The 13,296-nt window shown below is 33.6% G+C and overlaps 1 protein-coding gene across 6 annotated transcripts in view; it reads left to right on the top strand.

The window, feature by feature from the left end:
- Positions 1-8,578, top strand: part of LOC106867557 (uncharacterized) — a 235,134-nt gene extending 226,556 nt beyond the window's left edge. For all 6 annotated transcript variants that reach the window (XM_089361797.1, XM_089361799.1, XM_089361801.1 and 3 more), the window contains 4 exons: positions 198-427; positions 1,689-1,807; positions 3,630-3,764; positions 5,915-8,578. In XM_089361797.1, coding sequence (XP_089217923.1) covers positions 198-427; positions 1,689-1,807; positions 3,630-3,764; positions 5,915-6,062 — 632 coding nt within the window. In that variant the 3' untranslated portion in view covers positions 6,063-8,578. The remainder of the gene's footprint in view (positions 1-197; positions 428-1,688; positions 1,808-3,629; positions 3,765-5,914) is intronic.
- The last annotated feature ends 4,718 nt before the right edge of the window (positions 8,579-13,296 follow it).

Below are 13,296 nucleotides of genomic sequence, written 5' to 3'. Positions count from 1 at the left end.
GACACAATCGATGATAGATAAGCTTGGATATCGAATTAATAGGTAGCTTAATCTTTATACGATCTTGATCAAGTGTTATTAAAACTTCCATTTATTTTTCGGTACGTATTCTTTTCAGTTTGTTAGTCAGATGCAAGAGACGATCTTTGTAGTCTTGTTCCTATTGGCTAAAGGTTGTCTATTTTCTTTCATTTCAGGACTGGACAAAGCGTTGTCTCATGTTCAAGAGATGTCATCATCGCCGTTGCATAGATGTAAACATCCTCGACCAGAAATTGTCTATATTCAAGACAACGAAGCTAAAAATCGTGTCTATTTCCCATCATGCACAGTCATCCATCGATGCCGTAATGTAACCGGATGTTGTTCGAATGCCTCGGCTGTGTGCGGACCAAAGAGGGTGAAGATCATTAGCAAATATTTTGTGGTGAGAGCACTGTTCTCTCATTCTCTCTTTCTCTAAACTTCCTCTATATGTCTCTAACCACGCATACACACACATGCATATGTATGTATGTACATGTAAACATATATATATATATATATATATATATATATATATATATATATATATATATATATATATATATATATATATATATATATATATATATATATATATATATATATATATACACATATTTACATGTACATACATGCATATAACTATGAGTATGTGTTATATATTCGCCATGTTGGACCGCTGAAGTCTACAAGTTTTTTTTTTCCTTCTCTCTCTGTTTATTTTCTCTTATTCCTTTCTGTTGAAGAACGTAGGCTCGAAACGTTGAAGACTTTTCCATTTTTCCCGAGCGTCAAACTAATACACTAATACACTTGCTTATTGTTCATAAACCTGTCTTCGTCTTTTGTCTTTCTATAAATTTAAACTATATATATATATATATATATATATATATATATATATATATATACACACATATATCATTTAATAAATACAGCATATATTTTTATGAGCTACTAATAGTCACTTCCTGCGATGAAAACATCTCAGACTCCATTTTTTTACACGTCTGGTACTTCACGTGTTAAACAATGGTAAGATGTTTTCATTATGAAACTATTGATAGCTCATAAAAATATATATTGTGTACATATATTTTATGTACATATATTATATATATATATATATATATATATATATATATATATATATATTATGTACATATACATATATATATATATATATATATATATATATATATATATATATATATATATATATATATATATTATGTACATATACATATATATATATATATATATATATATATATATATATATATATATATATATATATATATATATATATATATATGTATTATTATTATTATTGCCTTTGCACAGATTCTAACGGTGTCGGCTGTTCACTGCCAATGAACTAAGGTAACACCTCTTATTTTTCGAGCACCTTCCGGAGTATTCGAGCAGTTCCAAGCAGTGCTGTTTTCTGCAAGTGCTCCACCCTTATTGCCACCCCTATTTGTTCCATGTACTACTACTACTACTACTACTACTACTATTATTATTATTATTATTATTATTATTATTATTATTATTATTATCATTATTATTATTATTATTATCATTATTATTAAAATAATGAAGTTACTGTCCGGTCATGGTTAGAAATATATTTAGATGCAAGCTGAAATTTGTTTTTACAGGTTTTGGATTTGACAGACAAAAAGCCCGAAACTGCCAATTTAAATTCCAAAATGGTAGAAGTACGAAATTTTATGAATCACACAGAGTGTGAATGTAAAGAAATAATAAAACTACCCGGGTATGTTTTTATTTTTGTTTATATCGGATTGGTTTTTGTTTTATTTTGTTTTAGATGGGGGACTATGCTCCTTTCTAGAGACCCCAAGAAGGTAGAAGAAAGGGGAAGAATAAGTTATTTTCCAACCAAAGAACCGGCCCAGTTAGTTGTTTGTTTTTGAAGAAGATTAGACCGTTATTTATATCAGTTAAAGCGACCAAATAGAGGCTTGCTCGTGAGAGTCTATAGGTAATTATTTAAGGTGTATGGGTGTGACTATGTTACATGGACATGCGGAATGAGCCGAATGGGCGTGGGTGTTTGGATACTGGCGATTTGGCACGGCTGAGTGGAGACTGAATCTGTCTTGGCGATGACTCTTTTGGTGAGTGTACTTTTTGTCACTAGTGCCAAATAACAACACACGCACACCGCACGCGCAGAAATATACGCATATAGCTAGAGAGGGCGAGAGCAAGAGAGAGAGAGAGAGAGAGAGAGAGAGAGAGAGAGAGAGAGAGAGAGAGAGAGAGAGAGAGAGAGAGAGAGAGGGAGAGAGATCACAATTTGTTAAATGGATCCGACTGACATAAATATTTTCTACCTCCTCATATACGTAAAGAGAAATGTACTCTCACATATAAACACAGAGATAAAGAGAAGAGAAAATGTATGATATCAAATAATCAACGTTGAATCAGCAGCGTTAAAACACCTGTGCTAAAATGTCTCCTACCCATGAACATGTCCACCGTTACTTCTACCCCATTTAACCAGAATCACAACTACGATGTCATCCGAAAACCAGAGTAAATTAAAGCAAGGCCAAAAAGAAAACAAATAATAAATTTAATTAAATGATCGACCACAATGAGTTAACTTCTCCTCCGTCGGTATGACATGTTTGTGTGTTATATTCTTCACAAAATATTAAGACAAATTCTACTGATGAGGAGGAAGGTGTGGAATTCTGATACGTTGTGTTTAGAGTATTTGAAAAGAAGGAGTACAATTCTGTTTTCCTACACCAACAAATAGAAATTTATGTATATTTAAATAGTAATCAACCTATCTCTTCATCAGACATGGTTAAAATCAAAATAATACCAAATCATATAAAGAGTTGTCCACTGTATTTGCCAAAAAAACGATTTGAAATTAATATTAATATTAACTGTGGAAAAAAAAAACTTTATGCAATGCATGTGAGAACTTAAGCAAAACATGTAAAGTGAAGTCAATAGAATAAAACAATGAGAGCAGATTTTGCATTTCCTTACAAAGGTTGTTTAATAATCTTAAAAAATTTCGGGAAAGATTTCCCATTTCAAATAGAAAATTTCGGAGTATCTACTGTTCTCGACTCTCTAATACTGTTTTATCCCTCACTGCTTGGTTGTTCCTAAATGACTTTCTAAACATTCCCTGTATTGAATATAGACATACTAACTTATGAAATTGTTGTCTAATATGTAAAAATACTTATGTACCTTTGTTTCATCATACATTTATTTCTCGTTTGCGTTTCTTTTTTTTTTTTTTGTTCCGTGTAGTAAATATGTTAAACGCAAACTTAACTATGAATGTTAGTTTGACAGATATATAAGACTACTTACCAAGCTTTCCATCTCCTCTCACCGCATGAATTTCTTATCGGCGTTTTATTGTTGCATGTATTATATGTTTCCACCCTCTTATGAAATTGATAGCTTGACGCGCGAGCGCGTGTGTGTAATTATATACATACATACATATACATATACAAATTATATGTATATATAAATGCATACATCCATGTATATATATATATATATATATATTTTTTTCTATTTCAAAATACCAGGTGTCGGAAAGAATGTCCACATCCGTTCCAGAAAGTTCGAAATGGTCTCGAATGTGTCTGTGATTGCCGTAACGACCAGCGAAATTGTTTGCTTATTAAAGATGGTATGAAACCATTAAATGAACATTCTTTGGTGTAAGTAGACATTTCTTATTGAACTTGTTGCGTTTCATTCAGCGCTGTCAATTGCAGTGGGCTAACGGGTGAAATCATGGCTAGCAGAAACTGAGACCCTGATTTCAATGCCCCTTTTATGCCATATCATGCGTTTCGAGCCAACGAAGAAGCCCCTGTGTGGTCCATTGATCTGGTAGCTATAGCAGCTAAATTTAACTCAAATCACGCCCAATCGGCTTAGGACACATTAGGTAATGTGGTCCTTCATATAATGTGCCTGATTTAAAAGACGGAATAGTTACGGCTGGAATGCTTTTAACCGTAGATCTTGGTCTAAGATAACTAAATAACAATTGGTGTCACGTAAAGGTAAATCCGATTCAATTGTCATATAATTAGAGGAAAAGTTTCTAATTCGGATGTTTTGATCTTCGTTGTTGTGAGTCGAAATTTTGCCATAGCTGGCTTGGGGTTTTATATTCCTCAACGGTGAGAACAGAAGTACCAGTCATACAATGCAGCGTAAAAGAAGGATTGTAATCATTATTGATGTGTATCAGAATTTAGTGATCGATTACTTTAACGCAGAGTAGAGAAAGATTAACAAATACAGGAACCTGACTATCAGTTTGAGCCTTTCGCCGCCGAGACCTCTGGTTTCCTTGGATCCTGCACTGCCGATCGCCTCCGCAAAATCTAGATAACTGCAGCCCAACTGAGAAACGATCCCCGCGAGATGGGGTGGCTGTTGCAGCGAGTGTCATCGACCATTCTCTGCGGCAAAGCCTTTACAATTATGTCCACGAGGCGCGGTTAAACATGTCATTTAATATTGGGTGTATAACACGTTGCTCTCACACATACAAACACACGCCTCATGGTTGTTTCATAAATGAGATTAAACGCCTCTGTTCGAATCAAACGCAGTGTTGTTTCCTTGTTCAACTCACTTAACTCTTACTTTGAAGTGAATTCTACAGTTGTTACCAAGTTGTTATAAGCCGAGTCCGCAATCCAAGTTCGATTCCCAGTTAAAGAATTTCACACATAATAATAATAATAATAATAATAATAATAATAATAATAATAATAATAATAATCCTTTCTACTATAGGCACTAGGCCTGAAATTTTGGTGGGAGGGGGGTCAGTCGATTAGATCTACCCCAGTACGCAACTGGTACTAATTTTATCGACCCCGAAAGGATGAAAGGCAAAGTCGACCTCAGTGGAATCTGAACTCAGAACTAACGACAGACGAAATACCACTAAACATTTCGCCTGATGTGCTAACGATTCTGCCAGCTCGCCGCCTTAATAATAATAATAATAATAATAATAATAATAATAATAATAATAATAATAATAATAATAATAATAATAATAATAATAGTAATAATAATAATAATAATAATAATAATAATAATAATAATAATAATAATAATAATAATAATAAAAGGAATATATTCACAGACACGACAGAGCTGGGACCTATATACACTGGAAGCTATGCCAACACTATGGAATAACAACAGAAAAAAGATGGTATAAACACACGCCAGAAAAGGTCACAGAAAACGAGAAAGCAACCATACTCTGGGATATGCCAATACACACAGATAGAGAAATTAAGGCAAATAGACCAGATATAGTTGTCAAAAATCATGAAGAAAAAAAATGCTTTCTAATTGATGTATCGATACCAGCAGATGACAACGTTTCTCTAAAAGAAATGGAAAGACTTTCAAAATACAAAGACCTGGAAATAGAGATAACTCGAATGTGGAATCTAAAAACAGAAACAATTCCTATCATAGTAGGTGCCTTAGGTATAATAAAAAAAATATTCAGACAAATACATAACAAAAATACCAGGACTTACAAATATATATAACATACAGAAAATTGCACTACTGGGTACTGCAAACATTCTACGCAAAACACTTTCAATACAGTAAACATAAGAGCACCACAGCAAACCACAGCACATACCCAAGGCGCACAGAGCTGCGCTCGGTAGTGAAGTGAAAGCACGTTATAAAAATAAAACTACTGAACAATAATAATAATAATAATAATAATAATAATAATAATAATAATAATAATAATAATAATAATAATAATAATTAATAATAATAATAATAATAATTCTTTCTTTTTACTTTGCAGATGCATCAAAAGACGGCAGTGTCAACGACCAAATTGTAGATATGGTTATTTCGATCTGAATACGGGGTATTGTCCGCTTTTACAATTAGGAAACCAACGAAAAAACCGCCGCCGAAATCGACTACGTCTCCGAGGAAAACTAATTTAAAAGAGATTTCATCAAACATAGAAGTTGCCACGAAGGCTGCTCCTGTTAATCCAGTTGTCATAACAGCAGAACATTAGTTACACAGACTACAACAATACTAAAATACATACATACATGCCTATATATATATATATATATATATATATATATATATATATATATATATATATATATATATATATATATATTTATATATGTGTATATAATTATATATTTATATATATATATATATTTGTTTGTTTGTGTATATGTATACGTATAATTGCCACCAGAACTACTTCTGTTAATTCAATTTAATTCAATTGCTATAAGAGACACGCAATAGTTACTCAGAGTACAAAACTAGCATATTACGAAGCAGACAGTAAGATACATACACATTTGGTTTATGTCTGGCAATCAGTTGTGTAAGAAACAAAGAGGATTATATTATACATCAGTTTTTGACTATCAACCAACTATAGAGATAATCTCTGATTATTGAACTCATTTTCACGCAAACCAAATTCAACAAAATGGAGAGAAGGTGGAGGAAAAAAAAAACGACGAGATATATACATATATACTCACTGTTGTAATAAACCGAAGGAGAGATGTTAGCGAAGGATCGACATATTGTTGGAACTGTACGGGTTGCTGCAGAAGGTGACCAATGAAATGGAAATATTTTCATCTGAATATATAAATGATGTACTAAATGTTATCAAAGTCAGACATTTTATAAAAGGACAGGTCACCTTGACTGGCAGACATAAATTGTCAATAAGTTCTTTTGGACCTGCCTCACATTCACTTGCTATATTCATTGACGGGCACACACTCACATACACACATACAAATTCACACGGAGACATTACATATAAATAAACTCTGCCACGTCACACAGCCATCTCTCCATCTCTTCTTCTTTGAGAGTGTATATATATATATATATATATATATATATATATATATATATATATATATATATATATATGACATCCCAATGCTTAAAAAATAATGGCTGAAACATTTGGATTGTTTCTTGATATCAGCAAATTTTTAAGTGGGCGAAAATTGACTTATAAAATAAAACACGGGCCATGATACATGAAAAATAATCGTTATCTTGTATTTAAATGTTTCATTGACCCTGGATTTGTTCAAAAAATGTTACAGGAACGTAATAAAAAAAAAAGATATTTGAAAAGGATCTTACCAATGCGATATCACAGCTTTAAGATATAAAAATGCTATGTATTTGGCGTAAGCACCCAAATTATATATATATATATATAGATTATAAACTCCTTTCTTTCTTGTATTTCTCCCTTTCTCTCTTGGTCTTTTCTTTTCCCCCACTCTTCTTCTTGCTCTCCTCTAGTTACTCGACTTTTCTTTTTCCACCAATTTCCTTTGGCATTTCTCGCCTCCCTCTCTCTCTCTCTCTTTCTGTTCTAACTGAACAGAGTAACATAGAAGTGTCTTTCCCAAAGATATTTTTAAAAATCAAAACGATACAAGGACGTTAATACGATGACCATAACTGGTTATTGAAACAAGAGACTAACAAACTTAAATATGGATACAGCGGAAGGAAAAAGTGCGAAGAAACATCTATTTCAGATAATGTAGACTATAGCAGAGATTCGTTGAATATCTTATATTCTTCACTAGAAAATGTACTATTAATTGTAAATGAACGAACTGCTGGCGTGAGTGTTTATTGTAGGAAGTTGTCTAGGTTACTGAGCAATATTGTGCATTCTAATATGGTTAGTCAGAAGACAACAATAAATCAATCAAAAATTAATAGATCTTTGCGCTCTTTCACTGAATGTATCTAGTTAAATGAGTGATGTCTGAATGCGTATAAAAGTTTGTGTGCAAGGGCGCTTCATATTTCTGTGTGTGTGTGTGTGTGCGTGTGCATGTGTGTGTGAGTGACTCAGAAACTTCAATGAATACACTGCAATGAATATACTTTACATCATGTATTGAATATTTTTCCCTCATCCATTTAACCAGAGATGCATATATATATATATATATATATATATATATATATTTCACAAGAATAGCATTGACTGTGACTTCGAAGTTTCGGGTAGATAAACCATCATCTGTGATGATGGCTAAGCTAACCGAAACGTTAAAGTCAGTGTCAATGTTATTCTTGTTAAAGAATAATAAGTTTATTGTTTTTATTATAACTAAACATAAAAACTATCATATATATATATATATATATATATATATATATATATATATATATATGAAGTGGCCGAGATTGTTATATTATGCCTGAACGAAACGCCAGTCCGTCGCAAGGTATACTCATTTATAACTGAATGGATTGGAGCAACGTAAAAATAAAAGGTTTTGATCGTGTGTGTGTGTATGTGCGTGCGTGTGTATTGTACATAAATATCTAATAAAATCATATTCTAACGAATGACGCATGGAAACATAAGAGATATGTATTAAAATGAATAGATAAATAAATGTGTATTCCGTTACCTTTCGCTGGGCATGAACCATGTTTTATTCTTTCGTTTTTTGTTTTGCTTTGTTTTGTCTTGTTTTTGGACCCCGTCAGAGCATAAGATTATGCATTCGTACTTGGGCATTTTCAGTGACATTACTGTGACACAGAGTCAAACACAAAAAAAAATAATCAGCTGCACAATTGTCGTTAAATTCCAAAGCAGCCTCATTCACGTGTAGAACTTTACAATGGCTGGTAGTGTTGGTGATAGAGGTGGACCTCTGTTGTTTGACGGCAAGGATTCAATTGATTGATCAACTAAATAATCTGCCCTTGAATTAACGAGTAGTGGCTGAGTACACTGCAGACATGTGTGCCCTGACCTAATTCTAAAGCAGAATCAGCGTCACATGTGATGAGGTTGTACCTTTTGAATTATAGGCACAATCCATCCCTTTTCCATACCCTTTTTCCGTCTACCCACACTATTTATGGGTTGATACGAAATCTGAAATGACAATTACATAAAATTTCATGCAAGCTAGACGGAAATTTTTTTACCATTCGACCAAACTGCCTATGAAATTTCGCAATAAAATTCTGAAAGAGGCATTTATAGTAATGATGGCCACAAAAATTTCGCAACTGTGAATATATATACGAGTATTTCTACCTACAAGATTCTATCAAGTTTCTTAATATAAAAGAAAAAAAATTAGTAAATTCAATTTTTCATGCTAACAAAATAATAAAATATAGACATGGTCTATCGAAATGACATGTGATGATATAAAATATTCATATTGAAATATATAAATGCTGAAGACGGTGATGTGTGTATATTTTTATGCGGGATTGTATTTTATTCAATAATTTCCGAAGGTTCAGCTCTTTTAGGATAGAGCTTTACATGGTAAGAATCGGATTTTTTACTTTTAAGAAAACTCAAGTATATGTGCATTTTTCAAGCTCTTACGTTCACTAGAAACAGGATTCATGTTCGGAGAAAATAATAGAATTCTTTTATATTTTATGTTTCAGCGATTGGCCTGAGCCATGTTCGACTTAAACCCTTCAAAGGGAACAAATTGACCCCAATACTTTTTTTTATATATTTTAAAGTTCTGGTACTTATTCTATCAGTCTCTTTTGCAGAACTGCTAAATTACGGGGACGTAAACAAACACACACTGGCTGTCAAGCGGTGATGGAACTCAAACACATACATAAACACACACACACACACACACACACACATACACACACACACATATATATATATATATATATATTTCCGAATTTGTGTGAATGTGTATAGAATAATATATCAGTTGAATAAAGTTATATCATGGTTTGGTTTTCACGTTTTCTGTTATGGTATTTTAACATTAAAAAAATATTTTGTAATGTTCATAAAGTTCAATTAACATTTTCATACGTTCGTGGTAATCATCAGATTTCAAAATGTATTTAACTGACAGTTGAGTTCTTGACAACTGTAGTACCTCTTAGAACACTCCAACAAGCTGGATTTTTGGAATACTGCGACACAAAGTCGAACACAAAATATATAATCAGCTGCACAATTGTCGTTAAATTCCAAAGCAGCCCCATCACGTGTAGAACTTTACAATGGCTAGTAGTGTTGGTGATGGAGATGGGCCTCTGTTGTATATTTAGGATACAGCTCTTTCCCTACCCCCAATCTATTATTGTTTATCCGTCTTGTAAGTGCATGGTTAATCTTCGGTTATGAGGCGTGACAGTCTGGCCGATTTAGAAATTATTACAGAGTTTACAACTTTGTTGTGAACACTCAAAATTGTAATTGGCTCTGCAGACAAACAGCTCTCTAAAGTCTGAAAATAAAAGAACAGTTCCATACCATGAATCTCTTGACCTTTCATGTTTTTCTCGTGTAAGACAGGAGAAAGATAATAGACGAAATGGAATTGACATATGAGTGGTTTGTGTTTTGTCTTTGTGTGCTATGTCTTTTGTGTGTTATCAATCTTTTATATTTTGCTTAAAACAATAAAGTTTCTTGGTCCGTTGACATTCCTCGTCTTTCGCAGTCTTATCTTAGTCATGAAGTGTTTGTTAGTGTGTGACTTATTGTCGCTTTATACCAGATAAACATCATGTGAATGATGCTGCGTTCATGAGAATGTGAAATTGCGATGTTTAACTGCAAGATACGAGTTTCTTTGAGCAATCAGACAGTCGTCTGGTATCTTTCCACGGAGCTTAATATATTTGTGTGTGAAGTTTTGTGTTGTATTTTGCTGTTAAAAACTATATATAGCAGATTAGTGTGTGTGTGTGTAAATGCGCATGACTCAGTGCTTAAGGTGTTGCACTCACAATTGCGAGATCGTGGGTTCGATTCACAGACCGGGCTTTGCGTTGTTTTCTCGAGCAAAGCACTTCATTTCACGTTGCTCTGCGATCATTTCGTCATCTGACATGCGGCACATGGAATAATGGGTAACTTGTCGCAATTTCATATTTTTAATTTCGTGCATGCACATTCTTTGTTTTTGATTTTCTTGACTATACAGTATAGTAGGATTAGTTGGGCACTGTGAGAAAAACAGCACCATGACGCAATTCAGTCTGCCAGAAATTTAGAAATGATGTGCTGTACTCTTTGGCATTCATGCTGGAGGCTCCAATACGAACATTTCAGAGTGTTCGGGCGTCAATCTGAGTACAGTGCAGAGCATTCGTAAAGAGTTATACGAGTTTAATGGTGATTACTAAGGCACGGCAGCTCAGAAAACGCACTCTGATCGTTGTGATAAGAAAAGAACTCCTAAATTTGTTGGTGAGACCCAGGTCATGATTGACAACAATCCCTTCGAGTCAATTAGGCCCATCGCCAAGGACATGAGAGTGTCTGAGTTTCTTATCAGGCAGGCAGTGTAACTTCCGACTATTATGTCTTTGGGCCGCACAAAGATGGTTTACGAGGACGTCGATTTCCTAGAGATGAAGATGTGAAGGAAGCGGTGCATAAATGTTTCCACGACCAACCGAAAACCTTCTTGAAGGGAATGCGCCAGCTTGTGGACCGCCGGACCAAGTGCATCGAAAAGGAAGGAGACTATATAGAAAAATTACGTACTTGCTTATCCCCTGATTTTGTGTAATTTTTGACTCTCCCTCGTGTGTATATATATATATATATATATATATATATATATATATATATATATATATATAATGTATAAAAGATCGTAAGGCCAAAACAATGCGGAGTAAATGACAAGAAAACAAATATCTTGTATTCAATATTTCGGGGTTATGACCCCATTTTCAAGAAATTGACGAATGTTGCCGATGTGCGCGTGTGTGGAGTGGACATGCGCAGAAGCGTGTTATATATCTATCTATATATATATATTGAGAGACAGACAGACAGAGAGAGTTATCTTTCTCTCTTGTCTGAACACCAACCATCTTTTTTTGTGTGCTTTTTAGCTCTTTTAGCAATTCCCAGATTTCTCCAATAACGAAACATTGCAGTAGTAGGACCGTAACCTTCCATGGAACCCTGCTAATTCACCCCTTTTCGATCGACTAACATCCATGATACGAGCGACCTTTTCTTCCCTGCTTCACTACTTTTAACTAATGCTATTTTAAAATAATGTAGTTAGAAATTCATGAACTTCAGCTTTAAGATACTTCGTACTTTCAAAATGATTTGGCAAAGGGAAACAATCCCAGCAAACTAGCCGTAAATTGTCCACCTTACAGTATATTTACAGTCAGTTCTCATTTAACGTCATTGATAGGTTCTTGGAAAATGCAACTTAAAGTGAAATGCTGTAAAGCGAAACCATTTTTACCATAGATTCCTTCATATAAATGTGAGTTGCATTTCTATACTATATTCCTAGTCACACAGACATCAACAAAATTCTAAATGAAGACTCCAGATACTTTTAATAGGCACTCAATTATGATTCCACCGCATTACATAGCAGCTGTTTCAGACGTGTTCTTCATTGATGAACAAAATAATTACATCATGTACAAAAAAGCCCATTTTCTTCAGGTGAATTAAGAGTAAAATTTAACTAATAGTAGATAATGCATATTGATCCTCCCATCTCGACAGATAGATAGATATATTTCATTCCATTCAGAAGTAATATGTATATATGCAATATATTGCACTTCATGCAGGGTGCACCGCTTACCTACATTTATTGTCGGAGCACCGCTCACACTGGCCAAATGCAAGTTGGACAGGCTATCCTCCTACTTGGTGAATTAGCCATGACCATTGGCTCCTAGACGAAATTTGAGTGAGGCCTCTTCTCTGACACTCCACCATCCTAAGTTTATTTATCGACCTTCAAAAGGCTGAAAGGTGAATTAAATCTCAGCTGTGTTTGGCCTCGGATAGCAGGGGGCAGGAAAGAACGATTCTAAGCCTTCTAGCAACTCAGCTAACCTGGCTACCTTATTTACCAATACATAAAAGCACATGCACACTCTCAATATATGAATGTATGGTTGTATCTATGTGTTGTATACATGTGTTTGTATATACATATGTATGTTTACATATATATATATATATATATATATATATATATATATATATATATATATATATACGTATATGTATATGTGTGTATATACAAGTATATATATAAAGAGAGAGAGAGAGAGAGATAGAAAAAAAGAAAGAGAGAGAATTAGACAGATATACAGACATGCATACATACATACAGACAGAAAGACAGACTGACG

This window comes from Octopus bimaculoides, chromosome 13 (genome assembly GCF_046866305.1).
Source record: "Octopus bimaculoides isolate indiv1 chromosome 13, ASM4686630v1, whole genome shotgun sequence".
NCBI classification, from domain to species: Eukaryota; Metazoa; Mollusca; class Cephalopoda; order Octopoda; family Octopodidae; genus Octopus; species Octopus bimaculoides.
This window is presented reverse-complemented; position numbering and strand designations above follow the sequence as displayed.